Below are 25,230 nucleotides of genomic sequence, written 5' to 3'. Positions count from 1 at the left end.
TGCATTTTAGAGTCCATGTTCACCAGACTTTTTTGCTTCGAATTATTGTTTCTGTCCTATTTCCAAATATTGGTGATACTTCATATGACACCTTGTATATGCAAACTGAAGAGCACAAAAAGTCGTTCAGTGGCCTTATTTGTTGTACATTGGGTCTTAAAAGTGTGGTCCATCCGTTGTCAGGCACTTCACATCCTGTTGATGTGCTGTGTCATTTTCTCTTTTAATGGCATACAACACATGAGCTCTGGCGTGGGAATGTGCACCACACTGAAAAAAAAAAAAGTTCCCTTCAGCAATTCAGGAGTCAAGGCTTCTGGTAAAATATGGAAACTTCATGCCCTCTGAGCCAGAGTTAGAGATTCAGCTGTGTTTCTTTTCCAATAAAATATCATTAAAACGGTGCTCTTCCTCCCCAAAGATTCCAATAATTTTGTGGCCCTCCCATGGAATATTTATATGAGAATCTGTTGAGAGTAGCACGTGCTTCATCACATATTATATTTTACAAAATATGATCTCTTAAAACAGTGTTTTCCAACCTGGGCGTAATTACACTCCCCCCCCCCCAAGGGGTAAAATTAAATTTTCTAAGGGATAAAGAAAAAGTGTTCATTTGTGTTCCATTATGAAACTAAATTACTTTTTAAAGAATATGACTGTTATCACTATTTCATAATACTGTAATACTGATTACGTAAGTTACCATAAGTGTGGTGGAGTTTACAGTTTGTGAACAGAATGTATAAACATTGTCTTCCTCACACAGTCCTCCCACTACACACATACTTCGTACCTTGCAATTGTGATAGTGAAATTAAGATATATACATCATATATGCTTCAATATCTCATAAAAATTCCTGCAGTAGGCCAGAAATTGATTCAGGGTATACACGATATTATTCAATTTCTGCCACTTTAGAACAGTAAGTATAATGCATGCATTTTCAGTTGGTTGGTCTCACAAGGAGCATTCATTCAATAAATAATGTTGGCTGGAAAAATGCTGATTTGTTGGGAAATATAGTGAAATATTCCTGCTTCAGCCCCTGTAGGCTCATGAAGTTCCGATAGGTGGCAGCACTGTATGTAATCTTCAGAACAGTGTAACAGTGGTGTGTTCCAAGCAGAGAGCTGTCATTGAGTTTCTTTAGGTGAAAAACTAGAGTATTGCAGATATTGATACGGACTTGCAAAATGTCTGTGAAGATGTGGCAGTGAAAAAACTTACGGTGAGTTGTTGGGGGAGGCTTCTGTAATCATCACAACCAGCTCGCACATTCAAGGTGACTGACTGATCACAAACAAACACCTCGATGCACAACTGGACGTCTCTGTTCGTAGTGCTGACACACACATCAACAAGTTGGGGTTACTCACTAACAGAAGACCATGAAGAGCAATGAAGGACCATGTGTGCAGAGCTGCTTGCACGTTACAAGGCTGGTTGTGACAAATTTCAGTCTCGTATCGACACAGGCAATGAAACGTTCGTTCGTCACTTCGAACGAAATTATACAGCAATCCGTGGAGTGGCGCCATACCACCTGTCCTCGGAAGCGAAAGTTCAAAGCCACACCTTCAGCTGGTAAAGTCATAGTAAGGGTCTTCTAGAACTCTGAAGGGTTTATTCTGTCTGATTTCGTCCCTCGCATGCTATGATCAACTCTGAAGTGTATTGTGCTACCTTTGGGAAATCAAAGAAATGACTCCAGTGTGTTCATTGGGGGGGGGGGGGGGGGGGGGGGGGGGGACAGATGAACTTCTCCCTGGCCATGACAACACCAGGGGTCACACAAATCTGTGCACCCAAGAGGAGCTCACAAAATTTCATAGGATTGTTCTTCCTCATCCACCCTATAGTCTGGATCTTGCACCTCCCGACTACTGTCTGTATAGCCCAATGAAGGATACACTCTGCAGGAAGCAGTATATGTATGGATGATGGGGAGGTTACTGATGCAGCAACATATTGGGTATGACTTCAACCAGCAAGTGGTACCGTGGAGACAAACAGACTCTCCCAGTAAGGTGGCTTAAGTCTGTCGCATTGAACAGACGTTGTTGTTGTGGTCCTCGGTCCAGAGACTGGTTTGATGCAGCTCTCCATGCCATTCTATCCTGTGCAAGCTTCTTCATCTCCCAGTACCTACTGCAACCTACATCCTTCTGAATCTACTTAGTGTATTCATCTCTTGGTCTCCAATAGCAATTTTTACCCTCCACACTGCCCTCCAATACTAAATTGGTGATCCCTTGATGCCTCAGAACATGTCCTACCAACCGATCCCTTCTTCTAGTCAAGTTGTGCGACAAATTTCTCTTCTCCCCAATTCTATTCAATACCTCCTCATTAGTTATGTGATCTACCCATCTAATCTTTAGCATTCTTCTGCAGCACCACATTTTGAAATCTTCTATTCTCTTCTTGTCCAAACTATTTATCGTCCATGTTTCACTTCCACACATGGCTACACTCCACCCAAATAATTTAATGGCATTGCATGTTCAGTTATTACCACTCTGCATTGATTCATTTAATTAATTTCATTCCACTGAATCATAGCTCCCATCATAAAGCTTGAAGTCTCCTTACTTTTTACAAGTGTGTAGGCATCTGCAGGCACTGTAATTTCAGTATTATCCTTTAGGGATATTTGTCTCCATCACTTCGAAATGAAAAACGATTGTTTAAACCAACTTTTCCAGCATATCATGTGATAACTGAAATATGGTGATGTATATGGAAGGCAATTACCGTAAACCAAAAACTTAGGCACTGTGAAGATGGACCAAATGTCGGTTGTTTCAGTTATCTTCAGTCTCAAGATGACATGGCCTAAGGCTCAAAAGGATTTCATTCAAATTATTACTTCTTGTCCGCAATTTAGTCACCACGGCAACTGGCAGAAGTTACATTACTGACTGAAATAAACACTTTATGAATTCCTTTCCTATTAATATTATAGTGCTGGTTCTGCTAGGTTCTCAGAAGACCTTCTGTGAAGTTTGGAAGGTAGGAGACGAAGTACTGGCAGAGTTAAAGCTGTGAGAACGGGTCGTGAGTAGTACTTGACTAGCTCAGATGGTAGAGCACTTGCCTGCGAAAGGCAAAGATCCCGAGTTTGAGTCTCAGTCCGGCACACAGTTTTAATCTGCCAGGAAGTTTCATATCAGTGCACACTCCGATGCAAAGTGAAAATCTCATTCTGGAAACATCCCCTAGGCTGTGGCTAAGCCATTTCTCAGCAATATCCTTCCTTCCAGGAGTGCTAGTTCTGCAAGGTTCGCAGAAGAGCTTCCATGAAGTTTGGAAGGTAGGAGACGAGGTACTGGCAGAATTGAAGCTATGAGGATGGGTCGTGAGTCGTGCTTGGGTAGCTCAGTGGCAGAGCACTTGCCTGCGAAAGGCAAAGGTCCCGAATTCCAGTCTCAACCTGGCACACAGTTTTAATCTGCCAGAAAGTTTCAAGATTATAGTTCTTCATTTGGATATATGTACTTTGAAATATAAATAGCCAGACACCATGCTTCAGTCATAACAATGAATTACTGGCCCAGTAATTAAGACCATAGTCTTGAATTCGGTTAAAGTAAGATCCATATATACACTCCTGGAAATGGAAAAAAGAACACATTGACACCGGTGTGTCAGACCCACCATACTTGCTCCGGACACTGCAAGAGGGCTGTACAAGCAATGATCACACGCACGGCACAGCGGACACACCAGGAACCACGGTGTTGGCCGTCGAATGGCGCTAGCTGCGCAGCATTTGTGCACCGCCGCCATCAGTGTCAGCCAGTTTGCCGTGGCATACGGAGCTCCATCGCAGTCTTTAACACTGGTAGCATGCCGCGACAGCGTGGACGTGAACCGTATGTGCAGTTGACGGACTTTGAGCGAGGGCGTATAGTGGGCATGCAGGAGGCCGGGTGGCGTACCGCCGAATTGCTCAACACGTGGGGCGTGAGGTCTCCACAGTACATCGATGTTGTCGCCAGTGTTCGGCGGAAGGTGCACGTGCCCTTCGACCTGGGACTGGACCGCAGCGACGCACGGATGCACGCCAAGACCGTGATCCTACGCAGTGCCGTAGGGGACCGCACCGCCACTTCCCAGCAAATTAGGGACACTGTTGCTCCTGGGGTATCGGCGAGGACCATTCGCAACCGTCTCCATGAAGCTGCGCTACGGCCCCGCACACCGTTAGGCCGTCGCGACAGGCGTGAATGGAGGGACGAATGGAGACGTGTCATCTTCAGCGATTAGTCGCTTCTGCCTTGGTGCCAATGATGGTCGTATGCGTGTTTGGCGCCGTGCAGGTGAGCGCCACAATCAGGACTGCATACGACCGAGGCACACAGGGCCAACACCCGGCATCATGGTGTGGGGAGCGATCTCCTACACTGGCCGTACACCACTGGTGATCGTCGAGGGGACACTGAATAGTGCACGGTACATCCAAACCGTCATCGTACCCATCGTTCTACCATTCCTAGACCGGCAAGGGAACTTGCTGTTCCAACAGGACAATGCACGTCCGCATGTATCCCGTGCCACCCAACATGCTCTAGAAGGTGTAAGTCAACTACCCTGGCCAGCAAGATCTCCGGATCTGTCCCCCATTGAGCATGTTTGGGACTGGATGAAGCGTCGTCTCACGCGGTCTGCACATCCAGCGCGAACGCTGGTCCAACTGAGGCGCCAGGTGGAAATGGCATGGAAAGCCGTTCCACAGGACTACATCCAGCATCTCTACGATCGTCTCCATGGGAGAATAGCAGCCTGCATTGCTGCGAAAGGTGGATATACACTGTACTAGTGCCGACATTGTGCATGCTCTGTTGCCTGTGTCTATGTGCCTGTGGTTCTGTCAGTGTGATCATGTGATGTATCTGACCCCAGGAATGTGTCAATAAAGTTTCCCCTTCCTGGGACAATGAATTCACGGTGTTCTTATTTCAATTTCCAGGAGTGTATGTACCATCCAATCAGCTAGGTTTAGTTTTCCCATGGTCAAATTGCTTCGGATGAATTAGAAGAAGATTGCTTCAGCTGTGCTATATCTGACTTAATTTCCAATTTTTAATTCCTCCATTCACAGCAGACTGTTTACAGGCAGCAGTGTTCTTTACTTAGTAAAATTGCCCCTAATGAATTTTGCTAATCTATACTCTTTCTCCATCGATTTAGGTGTCAAGGCGACGTTAAATTCTGACAAATCTTCCTTCTTTCCTCTCTTCCTAAAAATCAAATATTGTACATCCATGTCTAAAAAAAATGTTTTATTTCACTGGACTCTGAATGGCGAGCTGCAGTCTACTCAGTAATACTGTATACCAACGGTATTTAACGTTAAAATAATATATTATGCTAAAAATGATTCCAGCTTCACGACAGGGTTATGTTAGTTCAATTGCTTCAGAGAAGTCGAATTATTGGCATACACTTCAGGTTTGACATATCTCCATAAAAAAATCCATGGGGCTCAAATCTAGATTGATGATGAAGTCCCATACTCCGTGACGGAGCGAAGGGGAACGAGTCGGGAGACCCGCACCGCCGTACTAGGCAAGGTCCTAGTGGAGGTGGTTTGCCATTGCCTTCCTCCGACCGTAATGGGGATGAATGATGATGACGAAGTTGACACAACACCCAGTCATCTCAAGGCAGGAAAAAATCCCTGACCCCGCCGGTAATCGAACCCAGGTCTCCATGCTCGGGAAGCGAGAACGCTACTGTGAGACCACGAGCAGCGATAGGGGGCCAAATTTGGTCACCCTTCCTGGAGATCAATTTGCCCAGGAAAATTGTGCGAACTAGCGGTAGAAGCACATTGGATGTGTGTGCTGTGGCTTCGTTTTGCTTAAACCATGTTCTTTGGTTATAACTAGGAAAGTTTTGCATTTCAAGCACCATAAAGTCATTTAACATCATCACATAATGTTACGAATTCACTTTCACTGAACGACCGCTCTCGTCCTCAAAAAAGTACTGTCCCATTATTTCTCGATCTGACATTGCAGACTATACAGTAGTAACTTTTGGGAAATGTAACGGTTTCTCATGCTTCTGTTTGGGATTCGTTGCACTCCAGTAACGGAAATTTTGCTTACTGACGCGACTGTTCAGGTGAAAATGAGCCTTGTCGGGAAACAAGATGTTGTTAAAATTAACGAACTGCAGCCTATGTCTGGCATCTTGAGGCTTTAATTCTTGCACCAATTGATTTTCCTTTTTGCAGAATTCGGTGCAGTGATGATCTACGTACACTTAAAGAACTCGCACACTCACGAATGGAGAGTTTAAGATCGTCATGAACACACTGATTTACACTCTCCTCAGATTTGCGTCCTGTTGATGACCTTGGTCGCCCGTATTCCAGTTTGGCTAGTGTTGAACCATTTCCGAATAAGGGGGACACTTGGAGTATCATTTACTTTATGGAATCCACAATCACTGCAAAATTTCCTCTGTGCTACAGTCGCTGAAACACCGTTTTTGTAATGTTCTCGCACACAGAACGCGTGGTCCGCTCTCGATAAGCGCTCCATATATTCTGAATTGCTAAAGGCAAAGAAAGCTACAGTCCAACATAACAGTGGAAAAACTTTGTATTGTTTAGTTACTCCCAGCGACAGCATCGCTCCAATCGGCCAGCAAGCGACTCGTGTGAATATGATACCGGATGAGCGCAAATACTAATGTTTATATTGATTTATAACATAGTTTTTACAATAGGGAGTGTGTGTGTGTGTGTGTGTGTGTGTGTAGTGCCATAAAAATCGACGATAGCTAAAAAGTTACATCACATTTGCTATTATTTAGTTTCCTAAGGACCCTGCGAGATGCAAAACGTTGCATTACAGGAAAGTTAATTTACGGTCCTGTTACAATGTACTCATGTTTACTGAATAAGGTCGTTTCCTTTTCATAACAAAAAACTGGTGGTAAACACCAGAAGACCTGACCTTTTACGTAACGATATATAGGACTGCAGCACCATTGCCCCTTTCAATTATCGAATAAACGCAGGAATGGCTGACATAGTGTTTAGTGCATCTGGGATTGTAAAACAGTTAAGATCCATAGACACCAGGAAGGCATCTGCTGGCCCAGATGGTATCGCCGTAAGATTTTATGCTGACTATGCTACAAATATAGCACCGTTCTTATCCACCATCTATCAGAGGTCATTGGAACAGCGGAAAGTTCCACGGGACTGGAAGAAGGCCCAGGTCATAGCAATCTATAAAAAGGGTAGAAAATCAGATGCACATAATTACCGGCCAATTTCACAGACATCGGTTTGTTGTAGAATCATGGAACATATTTTGTGTTGAGACATAATGACCTTTCAACACTGATATTTTACACTGATCTTAGCCTAAAAAAGTACTCCCATGAATTTCAGTGCCCACCCTTAAAGAGTTTGCTATCATCCCAACCAATTTACCCTTCCCTTTTCTATCGAGATGCAGGCCATATCTTGTGAAGTCCCACCTACCAATTCCATCAACAGGAACCAAACCTAATGCCTGACTAAGTAACCGCCTGAAGCAGCTGATATAGCTCCATATTGATGCTCCTGACAGACCTGTTCAATTGGGGCTAATCATACCACATGAAAGCAGGAACCAAGCCAACATTTGTATGGTTCGTTGCAGATGCTATTTTCACCAGGTCACACTCAATATTGTAGCACTGATCCCTATCAATACTGTTTCCCGCTACATCCACTACCACAACATGATCCTGCTTTGTAAACCCCTTGCATAATGGTCTACATCCTCTATCACTTGGCTAAGACATGCACTGGGCTTGAAAATACTTGTGACCTGGTACCTGTCACCTAAGTTTTACTGCAATCTCTGGCCAACACCTCTTCCATGGCTACTACCTAACAACAGAACTTTCCTCCTATTTTCTAATTATTATTATTATTTATTATTATTATTATTATTAATTTTTTTTTTTTTTCCAACAGTTGGTTTCCTAGTGAAAGTCTGTTGAGTGCTGACTACACTTACATCTACTTGAGCCTCTTCCTTAGTTGACTGAGGAAGCAAGGCAAATCTATTGTTTGTGCCAATGATGAAACTGTTAGATACTGTTCTCTTTCTGTGGCCCCTGTTCCTTGCTATCACTTCCCACCAATCTTCACCCTTCTCCCCCCTTAACCTCATTAGTTCCAGTTCACCCTGCAGGGCTCTAATCTTCCCTTCCTATTCCGCTATTTTCCTATCCCTTGAACATAATCTGCAATACCATGGAAGAGACTCATATACTTCCCCGATTCCCATGCCATTACATTCACCCCAATGTAACCATCTACCACAACAGCTGCACAGAGCCCCAGAACTTACTTTTCTATGGCAGCTCAAACACTTCTCGCTCATGCTTGTTTACAATATTTTTACAAAATTTATCTAGGCAATAACAGTAATATTATATTGACTACGGATCACAAGAGTCAGTAAAGTTATGTGGAACACTAATATATGTGTATACTATTAATATAGTAACATAATGCAGTTAAACTAAAGTCAAAAGTCAAAACTTTTATACCCAAAAAATTAGGCCTAAGATAGTGTATGCATAATACATACTTATCTGTTTTCATAGGAAATAAAACCTTTAATTCTCCGAGAAGATACGACTCTACTATACAGGGTGTTACAAAAAGGTACGGCCAAACTTTCAGGAAACATTCCTCACACACAAATAAAGAAAAGATGTTGTGTGGACATGTGTCCGGAAACGCTTAATTTCCACGTTAGAGCTCATTTTAGTTTCGTCAGTATGTACTGTACTTCCTCGATTCACCGACAGTTGGCCCAATTGAAGGAAGGTAGTGTTGACTTCGGTGCTTGTGTTGACATGCGACTCATTGCTCTACAGTACTAGCATCAAGCACATCAGTACGTAGCATCAACAGGTTAGTGTTCATCACGAAAGTGGTTTTGCAGTCAGTGCAAAGTTTACAAATGCGGAGTTGGCAGATGCCCATTTGATGTATGGATTAGCACAGGGCAATAGCCGTGGCGCGGTACGTTTGTATCGAGACAGATTTCCAGTGTCCCGACAGGAATACGTTCGAAGCAATTGATCGGCATCTTAGGGAGCACGGAACATTCCAGCCTATGACTCGCGACTGGGGAAGACCTAGAACGACGAGGACACCTGCAACGGACGAGGCAATTCTTCGTGCAGTTGATGATTACCCTAATGTCAGCGTCAGAAAAGTTGCTGCTGTACAAGGTAACATTGACCACGTCACTGTATGGAGAGTGCTACCGGAGAACCAGTTGTTTCCGTACGATGTACAGCGTGTGCAGGCACTATCAGCAGCTGATTGGCCTCCTCAGGTACACTTCTGCGAATGGTTCATCCAACAATGTGTCAATCCTCATTTCAGTGCAAATGTTCTCTTTACGAATGAGGCTTCATTCCAACGTGATCAAATTGTAAATTTTCACAATCAACATGTGTGGGCTGATGAGAATCCGCACGCAACTGTGGAATCACGTCATCAACACAGATTTTCTGTGAACGTTTGGGCAGGCATTGCTGGTGATGTCTTGACTGGGCTCCATGTTCTTCCACCTACGCTCAATGTAGCACGTTATCATGATTTCATACAGGACAGGTTTACACTCGCACAAATGTCTGCTTGTGTCTGTGTATGTGTGGATGGATATGTGTGTGTGTGCGAGTGTAAACCTGTCCTTTTTTCCCCCTAAGGTAAGTCTTTCCGCTCCCGGGATTGGAATGACTCCTTACCCTCTCCCTTAAAACCCAATCCTTTTGTCTTTCCTTCTCCTTCCCTTCTTTCCTGACGAGGCAACCGTTGGTTGCGAAAGCTAGAGTTTTGTGTGTATGTTTGTGTTTATTTGTGTGTCTATCGACCTGCCAGCGCTTTTGTTGGGTAAGTCTCATCATCTTTCTTTTTAAATATATATATATATATATATATATATATATATATATATATATATATATATATATATATATATATATAGTTATAATAGAAGGAAAAATTCCACGAAGGAAAAATATACCTAAAAACAAAGATGATGTGACTTACCAAATGAAAGTGCTGGCAGGTCGACAGACACACAAACGAACACAAACATACACACAAAATTCAAGCTTTCGCAACAAACTGTTGCCTCATCAGGAAAGAGGGAAGGAGAGGGAAAGACGAAAGGATGTGGGTTTTAAGGGAGAGGGTAAGGAGTCATTCCAGTCCCAGGAGCGGAAAGACTTACCTTAGGGGGAAAAAAGGACGGGTATACACTCGCACACACACACATATCCATCCACACATATACCTTCCCCCTAAGGTAAGTCTTTCCGCTCCCGGGACTGGAATGACTCCTTACCCTCTCCCTTAAAACCCACATCCTTTCGTCTTTCCCTCTCCTTCCCTCTTTCCTGATGAGGCAACAGTTTGTTGCGAAAGCTTGAATTTTGTGTGTATGTTTGTGTTCGTTTGTGTGTCTGTCGACCTGCCAGCACTTTCATTTGGTAAGTCACATCATCTTTGTTTTTAGGTATATATATATATATATATATGCCAGCACTTTCATTTGGTAAGTCACATCATCTTTGTTTTTAGGTATATATATATATATATATATATATATATATATATATATATATATATATTTAAAAACAAAGATGATGTGACTTACCAAATGAAAGTGCTGGCAGGTCGACAGACACACAAACAAACACAAACATACACACAAAATCCAAGCTTTCGCAACCAACGGTTGCCTCGTCAGGAAAGAGGGAAGGAGAAGGAAAGACAAAAGGATATGGGTTTTAAGGGAGAGGGTAAGGAGTCATTCCAATCCCGGGAGCGGAAAGACTTACCTTAGGGGGAAAAAAGGACAGGTATACACTCGCACACACACACATATCCATCCACACATACACAGACACAAGCAGACATTTGTAAAGGCAAAGAGTTTGGGCAGAGATGTCAGTCGGGACGGAAGTACAGAGGCAAAGATGATGTTGAAAGACAGGTGAGGTATGAGCGGCGGCAGATTGAAATTAGAAATTAGCGGAGATTGAGGCCTGGCGGATAGCGAGAAGAGAGGATATGCTGAAGGGCAAGTTCCCATCTCCGGAGTTCTGACAGGTTGGTGTTAGTGGGAAGTATCCAGATAACCCGGACGGTGTAACACTGTGCCAAGATGTGCTGGCCGTGCACCAAGGCATGTTTAGCCACAGGGTGATCCTCATTACCAACAAACACTGTCTGCCTGTGTCCATTCATGCGAATGGACAGTTTGTTGCTGGTCATTCCCACATAGAATGCATCACAGTGTAGGCAGGTCAGTTGGTAGATCACGTGGGTGCTTTCACACGTGGCTCTGCCTTTGATTGTGTACACCTTCCGGGTTGCAGGACTGGAGTAGGTGGTGGTGGGAGGGTGCATGGGACAGGTTTTACACCGGGGGCGGTTACAAGGGTAGGAGCCAGAGGGTAGGGAAGGTGGTTTGGGGATTTCATAGGGATGAACCAAGAGGTTACGAAGGTTAGGTGGACGGCGGAAAGACACTCTTGGTGGAGTGGGGAGGATTTCATGAAGGATGGATCTCATTTCAGGGCAGGATTTGAGGAAGTTGTATCCCTGCTGGAGAGCCACATTCAGAATCTGATCCAGTCCCGGAAAGTATCCTGTCACAAGTGGGGCACTTTTGTGGTTCTTCTGTGGGAGGTTCTGGGTTTGAGAGGATGAGGAAGTGGCTCTGGTTATTTGCTTCTGTACCAGGTCGGGAGGGTAGTTGCGGGATGCGAAAGCTGTTGTCAGGTTGTTGGTGTAATGCCTCAGGGATTCCGGACTGGAGCAGATTCGTTTGCCACGAAGGCCTAGGCTGTAGGGAAGGGACCGTTTGATGTGGAATGGGTGGCAGCTGTCGTAATGGAGGTACTGTTGCTTGTTGGTGGGTTTGATGTGGACGGACGTGTGAAGCTGCCCATTGGACAGGTGAAGGTCAACATCAAGGAAAGTGGCATGGGATTTGGAGTAGGACCAGGTGAATCTGATGGAACCAAAGGAGTTGAGGTTGGAGAGGAAATTCTGGAGTTCTTCTTCACTGTGAGTCCAGATCATGAAGATGTCATCAATAAATCTGTACCAAACTTTGGGTTGGCAGGCCTGGGTAACCAAGAAGGCTTCCTCTAAGCGACCCATGAATAGGTTGGCGTACGAGGGGGCCATCCTGGTACCCATGGCTGTTCCCTTTAATTGTTGGTATGTCTGGTTTTCAAAAGTGAAGAAGTTGTGGGTCAGGATGAAGCTGGCTAAGGTAATGAGGAAAGAGGTTTTAGGTAGGGCGGCAGGTGATCGGCGTGAAAGGAAGTGCTCCATCGCAGCGAGGCCCTGGACGTGCGGGATATTTGTGTATAAGGAAGTGGCATCAATGGTTACAAGGATGGTTTCTGGGGGTAACGGACTGGGTAAGGATTCCAGGCGTTCGAGAAAGTGGTTGGTGTCTTTGATGAAGGATGGGAGACTGCATGTAATGGGTTGAAGGTGTTGATCCACGTAGGCAGAGATACGTTCTGTGGGGGCTTGGTAACCAGCTACAATGGGGCGGCCGGGATGATTGGGTTTGTGAATTTTAGGGAGAAGGTAGAAGGTAGGGGTGCGGGGTGTCGGTGGGGTCAGGAGGTTGATGGAGTCAGGTGAAAGGTTTTGTAGGGGGCCTAAGGTTCTGAGGATTCCTTGAAGCTCTGCCTGGACATCAGGAATGGGATTACCTTGGCAAACTTTGTATGTGGTGTTGTCTGAAAGCTGACGCAGTCCCTCAGCCACGTACTCCCGACGATCAAGTACCACGGTCGTGGAACCCTTGTCCGCCGGAAGAATGACGATGGACCGGTCAGCCTTCAGATCACGGATAGCCTGGGCTTCAGCAGTGGTGATGTTGGGAGTAGGATTAAGGTTTTTTAAGAAGGATTGAGAGGCAAGGCTGGAAGTCAGAAATTCCTGGAAGGTTTGGAGAGGGTGATTTTGAGGAAGAGGAGGTGGGTCCCGCTGTGACGGAGGACGGAACTGTTCCAGGCAGGGTTCAATTTGGATAGTGTCTCGGGGAGTTGGATCATTAGGGGTAGGATTAGGATCATTTTTCTTCGTGGCAAAGTGATACTTCCAGCAGAGAGTACGAGTGTAGGACAGTAAATCTTTGACGAGGGCTGTTTGGTTGAATCTGGGAGTGGGGCTGAAGGTGAGGCCTTTGGATAGGACAGAGGTTTCGGATTGGGAGAGAGGTTTGGAGGAAAGGTTAACTACTGAATTAGGGTGTTGTGGTGCCAGATTGTGTTGATCGGAATTTTGAGGTTTTGGAGGGAGTGGAGCTGGAAGTGGGAGATTGAGTAGATGGGAGAGACTGGGTTTGTGTGCAATGAGAGGTGGTTGAGGTTTGCTGGAAAGGTTGTGAAGGGTGAGTGAGTTGCCTTTCCGGAGGTGGGAAACCAGGAGATTGGATGCCACCCTTCACCTCAAAAAACTATCCAATCTCCTGGTTTCCCACCTCCGGAAAGGCAACTCACTCACCCTTCACAACCTTTCCAGCAAACCTCAACCACCTCTCATTGCACACAAACCCAGTCTCTCCCATCTACTCAATCTCCCACTTCCAGCTCCACTCCCTCCAAAACCTCAAAATTCCGATCAACACAATCTGGCACCACAACACCCTAATTCAGTAGTTAACCTTTCCTCCAAACCTCTCTCCCAATCCGAAACCTCTGTCCTATCCAAAGGCCTCACCTTCAGCCCCACTCCCAGATTCAACCAAACAGCCCTCGTCAAAGATTTACTGTCCTACACTCGTACTCTCTGCTGGAAGTATCACTTTGCCACGAAGAAAAATGATCCTAATCCTACCCCTAATGATCCAACTCCCCGAGACACTATCCAAATTGAACCCTGCCTGGAACAGTTCCGTCCTCCGTCACAGCGGGACCCACCTCCTCTTCCTCAAAATCACCCTCTCCAAACCTTCCAGGAATTTCTGACTTCCAGCCTTGCCTCTCAATCCTTCTTAAAAAACCTTAATCCTACTCCCAACATCACCACTGCTGAAGCCCAGGCTATCCGTGATCTGAAGGCTGACCGGTCCATCGTCATTCTTCCGGCGGACAAGGGTTCCACGACCGTGGTACTTGATCGTCGGGAGTACGTGGCTGAGGGACTGCGTCAGCTTTCAGACAACACCACATACAAAGTTTGCCAAGGTAATCCCATTCCTGATGTCCAGGCAGAGCTTCAAGGAATCCTCAGAACCTTAGGCCCCCTACAAAACCTTTCACCTGACTCCATCAACCTCCTGACCCCACCGACACCCCGCACCCCTACCTTCTACCTTCTCCCTAAAATTCACAAACCCAATCATCCCGGCCGCCCCATTGTAGCTGGTTACCAAGCCCCCACAGAACGTATCTCTGCCTACGTGGATCAACACCTTCAACCCATTACATGCAGTCTCCCATCCTTCATCAAAGACACCAACCACTTTCTCGAACGCCTGGAATCCTTACCCAGTCCGTTACCCCCAGAAACCATCCTTGTAACCATTGATGCCACTTCCTTATACACAAATATCCCGCACGTCCAGGGCCTCGCTGCGATGGAGCACTTCCTTTCACGCCGATCACCTGCCGCCCTACCTAAAACCTCTTTCCTCATTACCTTAGCCAGCTTCATCCTGACCCACAACTTCTTCACTTTTGAAAACCAGACATACCAACAATTAAAGGGAACAGCCATGGGTACCAGGATGGCCCCCTCGTACGCCAACCTATTCATGGGTCGCTTAGAGGAAGCCTTCTTGGTTACCCAGGCCTGCCAACCCAAAGTTTGGTACAGATTTATTGATGACATCTTCATGATCTGGACTCACAGTGAAGAAGAACTCCAGAATTTCCTCTCCAACCTCAACTCCTTTGGTTCCATCAGATTCACCTGGTCCTACTCCAAATCCCATGCCACTTTCCTTGATGTTGACCTTCACCTGTCCAATGGGCAGCTTCACACGTCCGTCCACATCAAACCCACCAACAAGCAACAGTACCTCCATTACGACAGCTGCCACCCATTCCACATCAAACGGTCCCTTCCCTACAGCCTAGGCCTTCGTGGCAAACGAATCTGCTCCAGTCCGGAATCCCTGAGGCATTACACCAACAACCTGACAACAGCTTTCGCATCCCGCAACTACCCTCCCGACCTGGTACAGAAGCAAATAACCAGAGCCACTTCCTCATCCTCTCAAACCCAGAACCTCCCACAGAAGAACCACAAAAGTGCCCCACTTGTGACAGGATACTTTCCGGGACTGGATCAGATTCTGAATGTGGCTCTCCAGCAGGGATACAACTTCCTCAAATCCTGCCCTGAAATGAGATCCATCCTTCATGAAATCCTCCCCACTCCACCAAGAGTGTCTTTCCGCCGTCCACCTAACCTTCGTAACCTCTTGGTTCATCCCTATGAAATCCCCAAACCACCTTCCCTACCCTCTGGCTCCTACCCTTGTAACCGCCCCCGGTGTAAAACCTGTCCCATGCACCCTCCCACCACCACCTACTCCAGTCCTGCAACCCGGAAGGTGTACACAATCAAAGGCAGAGCCACGTGTGAAAGCACCCACGTGATCTACCAACTGACCTGCCTACACTGTGATGCATTCTATGTGGGAATGACCAGCAACAAACTGTCCATTCGCATGAATGGACACAGGCAGACAGTGTTTGTTGGTAATGAGGATCACCCTGTGGCTAAACATGCCTTGGTGCACGGCCAGCACATCTTGGCACAGTGTTACACCGTCCGGGTTATCTGGATACTTCCCACTAACACCAACCTGTCAGAACTCCGGAGATGGGAACTTGCCCTTCAGCATATCCTCTCTTCTCGCTATCCGCCAGGCCTCAATCTCCGCTAATTTCTAATTTCAATCTGCCGCCGCTCATACCTCACCTGTCTTTCAACATCATCTTTGCCTCTGTACTTCCGTCCCGACTGACATCTCTGCCCAAACTCTTTGCCTTTACAAATGTCTGCTTGTGTCTGTGTATGTGTGGATGGATATGTGTGTGTGTGCGAGTGTATACCTGTCCTTTTTTCCCCCTAAGGTAAGTCTTTCCGCTCCCGGGATTGGAATGACTCCTTACCCTCTCCCTTAAAACCCATATCCTTTTGTCTTTCCTTCTCCTTCCCTCTTTCCTGACGAGGCAACCGTTGGTTGCGAAAGCTTGGATTTTGTGTGTATGTTTGTGTTTGTTTGTGTGTCTGTCGACCTGCCAGCACTTTCATTTGGTAAGTCACATCATCTTTGTTTTTAAATATATTTTTCCTTCGTGGAATGTTTCCTTCTATTATAACCGTATATATATATATATATATATTCCCCTCTTTCCTATATATATATATCCTCCCCTCTTTCCTGATGAGGCAACAGTTTGTTGCGAAAGCTTGAATTTTGTGTGTATGTTTGTGTTCGTTTGTGTGTCTCTCGATCTGCCAGCACTTTCATTTGGTAAGTCACATCATCTTTGTTTTTAGGTATATTTTTCTTACGTGGAATGTTTCCTTCTATTATAACTATATATATATATATATATATTGTGTGTGTGTGTGTGTGTGTGTAATGAAAACAACCAATATTCTTCACTTAATACTTAAATAAATGTTTTAAATTTGTAGGTAAACCTATGTCTAAAGTACGTGGAAACCGACCCCTTAGGTTATGCTTTTATTTTTTTTCAAGAAATACTTTGAAATGAGTGAAACCTTCAATAGATAATATAAAACAGAGTATAATTAGCTTGGTTTACAGTGTAATATTAACTTAATTGACAGTTATTATAGAATTGATCATACAATGTAAGCTTTCATGGCCGGTATTGTCTTCACTGCTCAGTTCGCCGTTTTACCTCCGAGGATGTCTCCCGCACTCGGAGACGAAACGTTAGGAGACAGTTTTATACTTCGACCACGGCCTATCAGCCCGGAAGTTTTAAGTATTATAGAATTAGTTAGTTATCTTCACGAGCTTAATATTCACACACTTGCAATCTGCGAGAGTGTTGTGACTGTACCTATTAGACTGTGATAAAGCAGTGAACGCGCCTCGCACTCTCCTCCGATTGTTGTGAACACGTAGAGAGCTCTTCAAATATAACCTTTCTTCTGAGAAACCTGTTATGTTTCAGGTAGCAGTTTCTTCTCATCTTTCTGAAAAGGCCGATACCAGTCAGTGCACTAGAGAATTGCTGAGTTTATTGATTCATATTAGCTAAGTGCAAAAAAAGTTTGTGGAAAGTTAAGAGCAAGGTGTACAGCAATGAGTATAAGAAAACAACTACTTATAATTCAATAATAGAGAATACAGAAGCAGATTACTCAGCGACAAACGGGAAAACGGTAATAAAAAAAGATTCGTTGTGATCTGATTACCCCAAAAAAAGTTAAGTAAAGGAAAGTAATCTATCTGCCACTGGAAAAACGACACATAAGACAAGTTGGTGGTTTTTTGACGTCCTGTGCCTGCTGATCGATCAGGAAATACCGAGATCATCATTGCACGACTGAGATCGAAGTTGAAGATGCTAAGTCAGAGGAAGTTGAGTATGAGGAGTTGCGAATGTCTATAGATATTTCCCATCCATTTAAAAATAATTTAGATAGTCGTTATGTACGCCCTGTAGCTCGTGAAATAAATTAATATTTGAAAATTCCTTTGCTTTAGGGGCCACTGGAACTGATGGCATTTCCAACAGAGTACTAAAAGCTTGTTCCCGACACAAAAGTACAATTCTCAGCCATTTGTATAGTAGCTCACTGAAAGGGGGCATTTTTTCAGGTAGACTGAAATGTGCTGTTGTTAAACCATTACTACCTCCCAATCTCACTTTGACAGCTTTAGCCAAAATTCTTGAAAAAATAATTAATCCAAGATTAGCTTAACTTAAAAGAAGTACTAAAAATTCGGTTTTCAGAGAGGCTTTTCAACAGAAAATGATTTATACGCTTTCACAGATGAAATATTAAATGCTCTTAATAACCGAACATCATCGATTAGGATTTTTTGTGGTGTCTCAGAGGCTTTTGACTATGTGTCTCATCAGAATTCTTCTAGGTAAGCTTAAGAACTGTGGTATTGGTGGGACAGTGCGCAAATGGTTTAATTCATATTTAATTGGAAGAATACCCCGAAGGTTGAAATTCACAGTACAGATAGACTGCAAAATCAACAGAGTATCAACAACAGAGTCCCACAGGGTTCACTCTTGGATCCCTCATTGTTCTTAATATATATTAATGACAGTTCCGTACAGGAACAGCGTAAAGCCATTGATGAGTATGGTCTTTGAACAGGACTCTGTTGCTGAGTTAGAATATTCAAAATTTCTGGCATTGGTGAGAATTTGAATTGGAAGAAACACATTGATGATCTGCTGAAACATTTGATTTCAGCTACTTATGCCATTAGGGTTATTGCAAATTTTGGTGATAAATATATCAATAAATTAGTCTAAAGTGCCTGTTTCCAATCACTGCTTTGATATGGCATCATATTCTGGGATAATTCATTATTAAGAAAAAAGTATTCATTGCACAAAAAGGTGTACTCAGAATTTGGTATTAATAATCCACCCAATTCAAAAATAATAGCGAAGTGCATAGCTACAACACTAGAAGAAAAGATGATCTTCACTATTCTGGGTTAAATCTGACTTCGGCACAGAAAGGGGTGAATTACGCTGCCATAAAAGTCTTTAATCATTTACCAAATAGCGTTAAAATCTGACAGATTGTCAACCAGCATTTATAAACAAATTAAGAGAATTTATTTATGACAGCTTCTTCCATTCGATAGAGGATTTTTTAGATATAAGTCGTAATTGTGAAAAAAAAATGATTACATCGTGTAAAGAAACAGTATCTTAAACCGACACATTCTACATCATTACAAAATGTCTTATTCATGTTCTACGGAACAAATATTAATGTAATTGTTATCGTCCTTTCCGTCTTAGACACCTTATTTGCATTTTTGCAAGACATTGTGCAAAGCACACACCGCAGAATAATTACGAGTTATTTTGTTGAACTGAAACATCCCTTGCGAGAGCGTGGCAGTTGTCGCTGAAACGTCTTTCCGAGACCGACACTTGGCGGACATTCAGTGGATTGAAACAGAAGTTCCGCAGCGATTTATTGAATGCACATGCTTCTAATCAGGTATCTATGCATACAGATCGTTGCGTGTGGACCAGTCAGTGATAAAAATAATTGTATTGTTGGAAATTGGTAGCAATCGGATACGTACCGTCGATGTATTGAAGTTGTGATGAACCTAGGAACGATAGCGAAGCAGGCAGTGAAATTGGTCGAACAGTGCACGTGTTTGAATATGTCAATGTGTCTTTGACTTGTGTATGTTTTGTTGATGTGGTAATACTCTTACCAAAAAAAGTAGATAGAAGCAATGGGGAAGGCCAGAAAAATGAGGAGAAGAGACTTAAATTTTGCAGAAAAACGAAGAGCGCGTGAGGTAGTCGATGACTAAGTATTATTACTTGTAGTTGCGCTTCACTCTACCTGTAATGTACCCTTAATTGTTTGTTTTGTTTTTGTTTATGTTGTAGAATAAATGGGATGCAAATGCACCACGAAGGGAATACCAGGATATAGTTCGTGAAAATGCAGATTTTGAGAAATATTATAAGGTACTACTTCTTTCATTGTAGTAGTAGTAGTAGTAGTAGCAGTAGCAGTTTTTGTGTGCACCGGTATTGCCTGGTTGCCCGTAGATCAAAGTCATTTCCAGTAACTCGGTCCCTCCCGTATAGCCCTCCCACACTCACGGTAGTTCTTCAGAGCATAACTTTTTTTCTATATCATTGAAGATTGCGATCTAAAAATGGTGACAACTACCAGCTATAATAATTGTTTTATAGCATTTGAATGTAATTGTGTAACAGCATTTTGTGTGGAAAGTATTGTGGCGTAGCATTTGAGAATTCGTTTACAACGCACATTCTGTGTCGGTTTCCCTTACAAATGCTGGTTTAGAAACGCTCAATTCATTTTAAAGGTATCTCTTGTAAAGATGGTTCCTAAAGGCTCATCTATATCAGTGCATGCCCCAGTCTAATTCTTTTTTATTTTAACATCCTGCTGGAGAAAGATTTTGGTGGAAGCATATTGCAGATTTAGTTAAAATGCATGTCAATTTTGGACACTACCACTTTCATTTTCTGTTAACTGAGCAAATTATCCAGTACCTTAATTGATATTGGATCCCTCCTCCTGAAAATTTGGTTGTGGTGACAGACCTATGTGTAGTGCTGTATGAGATGTATGTTAGGTTGAAAGCTGATGGTTGTGAGTTGGTGAAGCTGATGAAGGTGGAGCCAAGTGAAAGTTGTGCTAGCAAATAAACTAGTAGCACATCCTAATGTTCACATCTGTGCCATATTAAAGAATGAAAGGTGGGTTCAATATGTAATTTTACTTATAAGGACACATGAAAAAAACCATCAGTTATATTATTAGGAATTCAGTATTGTGTGGGGAACAAGTGAAAGGAACGCAATGAGTCATAGTGTGATAAATCACTAACTACTGCTTCCCAATATATTTATTCCTTAATGAAATTTGTCATTGAAAATATATTATTTTTTCAAACCAACAGCTCAATTCATGGAATCAATACTAGAAATAAGAATAATCTTCACAAGGATTTCAAGTCACTTAGTCTTGTACAAAAAGGTGTGCATTATTCAGGAACACGCATTTTCAATAACTTGCCAGCAGCCATAAAAAGCTTAACAACCAATGAAATTCAGTTTAAGAGAAGCCTAAAGGATTTATTTTTGGCCAACTCCTTCTACTCCATTGATGAATTTCTCAGTAAAACCAACTGATTTGTTTATAAGTACAATATAACATCTGCACAATTTAAGTGCAGTAATGTGTTCATTGAAAATTTGTGTGTGTGTGTGTGTGTGTGTGTGTGTGTGTGTGTGTGTGTGTGTGTGTGTGTGTGTGAGAGAGAGAGAGAGAGTACAATCTAACTTCTGCACCATTTCAGTTGTTCGTTATAGTAGTTGTATTACATGTTTATTATCTTGTAAATAAATAAAAAACTTTTTTATCTTAAATTCAGTGCATCAGTATTTGTAAAATGACTCTTTCATATAGTGTTCATTAAAAAATGACGATCATTCCACTTGAGACCTGTGGAATGGTACATTATCTTATTTGTTTTAGTTGTAAATATTTGTCATGTATTGTTGTTTTTCTGACATGTTCCACATCCTGGAGGACCTCCTCACTACGGATCAATTGGAATGAAAGCAAATCTAATCTAATCTTGGGGGGGGGGGGGGGCTATTAACATGTTTGTGGGCATTAAGTGCTACGTCGTGACCCTGCCCTTCATTCTTCATATTTTATATGCTAAGTGCATACAAGGTAAGTCTACAGTTGACATGAAGGTTGGTTTGAACTGTACAGGGCTTAAGTATACATGGTCCTGTTTGGGTGATATGCCCTTGATTTTGTCCGAACATTGAACTGATTAGTCCCATCAGTTTTGGGGAGGTCTATAGCTTTAAGTGGGCTCCTAACTACAGTGCAACTCAGCATTTTTCATGTTGACAAACATTGCCACAGGTGGAAAAAAGTAATAAGGGGCAGGTAATCACAAGGCTGAACAGGGATTACACCTTCAGACTTTTTGATTCCTAACCTTTTATTTAACCACAGAGCCACATACACATGCTCCAGAACACTTGTTTCAAAACTTTGATTGCAGTTGTAGTTATTAGCTGTAATACACACTCAATAATGAAGCAAACATAGACATCAGGATAGGCTTAAGATTAGTCAGTTATCACATCCTTAATTTCATATTCAGATTCATTGGTTGCATCAAATACTAACCAAGTCATCCCTTTTAAATTGGGACATTGGGATGTGCTACAAGTCAGTCTGTTAACCACAGTTGAAATTTTGAGGTGGCTTACTTCAATACTTGTAATCACAACCACAGCTGGTAAACAGGATTACTGAAGGTTTTGGTACCACATGTAGATTTTGACCCATGATGTCATGAAGATGGGAGACATTCGTATTTCAAGCTTATACAATATGGTGACAGTGGTGTCACTTTGCACCAGAGAACAGACATGAATCATTACAAAATATGTATTTGTAGAAATAACAGGAAACCAGTGGGAATTTAGGGGGTTTAGGGTGGAGAGAAACTAAATGTATGGCAGTTATAATAATAAAGACTTTCTGAAAGAAATTTTATGTAAAAATGAAACAAATGAAAACTTCATCACTCAATGAAACCTCAATAAAAAAATCTAGAAAGAAGTTGATATCAGAAATTTCACAAGTGTTGATATGCTGAAAGTAAGTCCACGATACAACACAAATAAAGAAAAAATGTCTGAAAATTTCAGTTGACCTGTAGAGCTGAAATGAAATCCATGACACCACAAACCCACACAAGGCTTCAAAAACCAGTTTAGGAAATTTCACTTGAACTCAAACAAGGTCAGCTGTATCAGAGAACCACACACAGTTCAGTAAGTGTGGTTTTGAACCCTTAGCTTGATCTATATAGCTAACAGAATGTCCATGGTGCCACAACACCAAAACTTGCTCATATACCTAAATATACTATACCCTGGTCCCAGATGCAGCAATTTTGGTCAGTATCATGCCTTCCGTACACGTGTGACACTTTACATACTCAACAATTAGACCGAACAGCTGTAATAATTTGCGGCCAACAAGTCAACCCCCATTGTGGAATGCAGCGACCAACACGTGAACCTTGTCATATCCATAACTAACAAAAGAGAAACATAAAATTAAACCTTCAGTCATGAACAACACGTCGCACTAATAATTCCAAACCTGAAAATGAATCTGTTGTCCATAACTACCAACATCTTACTAACTCACTGACAAACCACTACAAAAAAATGAAATATTATCCCTACGAACAGCACTAAAGTAACCCAATGAATCACATAGAACACTCACGAACAATTTAGAAACATAAACAATCCACACTAGGGAGTTCCACTACGTACTGTGACATGCACTCTGCAAAATGATCCATTTCTAATATGCTGCAGCACCGTTGTCGCAAAATACGGAAGCGTCCGATCCCGCCCGTCTGCTTTGACCCATGACGTCACAAATATGGCAGAAACGACCATAAACCACGGTTCCAATATGGCGCATATAAAGTCAGTATGTACACATTATGAGGACGAAAATACATCGAAAAACACACACACACTTTCCACAAAAAGCCTAATGACACTAGCAGGACAAGCGTGGGAAATGGGGTGGTTTTGGGTGGGAGCAAACTAAATATAAACAAATTTAGACACCCACCCCCATACAAAACCACACAAAACGACGAAAAAACCAACATCACAAAACACCCAAATACCACTAAACACAATACCATCTGGAATCCGACACTTCCCTTGACCTATATAGCTCAACAGCAGCTCCTGATCCCATAAATTAGGATCAAACACTTCCCTTGGCCTATACAGCTCAAAAACATCTCCTGATACTATCAACATACACAGCCATACATTGGGATCGAACACTTCCCTTGACCTGCCCACTGTTAATTTTATCCGTCATATCCATTCCTGAACAAAAACAACAACCGATTAATTTTACTAAAATTACCACACGATGTACAGCGAACAACACTAAATTAACCTTCATACAAAATTGTTAACTCACTGAAACGAATTCCACTACAAACTCAGCTGACGCTCGAACAATTCTGGATAATGAGCAAAAGCAAACTGAGCCCATTACACCACACAAATGAAAACTCTGAACATACCACCAGAGAGCACAACACGATGACATCTACAAACACGCCACACTCACAAACCAAACTCAGCGCCGTTATGACGTCACACATGACAACACCCTTACGTCACGGGTCAAAGCTGACGCGTCGGATTGGATGCTTCTGTCTACCCCAAAACACAGTTATGCCACAGGCCAAAGCAGATAGTGGTACAGCAAACTACAGTTGACCTTAGTAAACAATGGTGTTCATGGTTGCTTTATAGTAACCTGAGGTGAATGCTGTATTTACTCTGATGGCAGTTGCTGTGTAGTGCAGTGTGTATTTTCTCTGGTTTGAAACTACTTGATTCTTTGGCATTTCTGGTTACTTATTTGTTCCAGTTTTATGTGAGGTATGCAATTGAATGAATCCTCTTTGTATTGTAAAAACAAGCTTAGTTTCTTTACATGTTTCTGCAAAGCGAAGTACAATTTACAAACTAAAGTAAAATCTCTCCCATTTCCATTGTAGTATTCATTTAACACAAAAATTGATGATATCTGTTGCTTTTTGTAGTTTCCCTCCAGTACAAGAATAAATAAATTCTGGGATCAAACTACACTTGAAAAAGGAAAAGTAAATGTTTTGTGAAAAAGAATGTGATGATTTCAGATCCACTCCACAGCATTTAGTAGACTGTCCATGTGATTTATCAACTATTATTGTGGAAGTGCTTCACTGAAAATTGCAACCTCTGAGAGTTATAAGGGAGATCCATCAGAATGTGCAGTTTTTGTAGGAAAGAGACTGTTACGATCTCTCCTTTTCGTGTTAGGATTGTTATTTCAGTAAGTTGCCCGCAGTTTCTCTACATAACCTTTTGTCATTGCAAAGTATTTTGTGATGTTTTCATTTTTAGGTGCAAGGATACCACTCTCTTGCAACTAGTTCAAATTATGCTTTTGCAAAACAGGAGAATAGACTGCTTCTGTTATCTTCACAAAGAACATAACCAATTACAAAAATTTGATGACAGTTTTTTCTTTCCAGAAGGCTTATTTGTGATTCCATCATCTCCAATTTTCTGTAGTTGGTTTTAGAAAATTTGAGCAGTCTCATCCCCAAGTTGTAAGTCTACATTTTGCTTCAAGATGTGTTTAGTAGCAGGTTTAATTATATGAGAATCTCATCACTCAGTGTTGACTTCGGATAACAGGCAAAAATAGATGAATCTCCACAGGAGACATTTCCTCTTTTCAGGTAGGAAATGTCAAGGATAAAGAGTTTTTTAGGAAGTCGGCATTTGTAACATGTGGTATCATGTAAAAAAAAAGTTATTTATTCG

The 25,230-nt window shown here is 42.6% G+C and overlaps 1 protein-coding gene across 1 annotated transcript in view; it reads left to right on the top strand.

Moving 5' to 3' along the window:
* The first annotated feature begins 19,402 nt into the window (after positions 1 to 19,402).
* Positions 19,403 to 25,230, top strand: part of LOC126092571 (tRNA (cytosine(34)-C(5))-methyltransferase) — a 74,228-nt gene continuing 68,400 nt past the window's right edge. Inside the window, exons 1-2 of the mRNA XM_049908249.1 lie at positions 19,403 to 19,589; positions 19,684 to 19,764. Of these exons, the coding sequence (XP_049764206.1) occupies positions 19,524 to 19,589; positions 19,684 to 19,764 (147 nt within the window). The 5' untranslated portion in view covers positions 19,403 to 19,523. The remainder of the gene's footprint in view (positions 19,590 to 19,683; positions 19,765 to 25,230) is intronic.

This window comes from Schistocerca cancellata, chromosome 7 (genome assembly GCF_023864275.1).
Source record: "Schistocerca cancellata isolate TAMUIC-IGC-003103 chromosome 7, iqSchCanc2.1, whole genome shotgun sequence".
In the NCBI taxonomy this organism is placed as follows: domain Eukaryota; kingdom Metazoa; phylum Arthropoda; class Insecta; order Orthoptera; family Acrididae; genus Schistocerca; species Schistocerca cancellata.
Note: the sequence above shows the minus strand (reverse complement) of the source record. Positions and strands in the feature narration are given on the sequence as shown.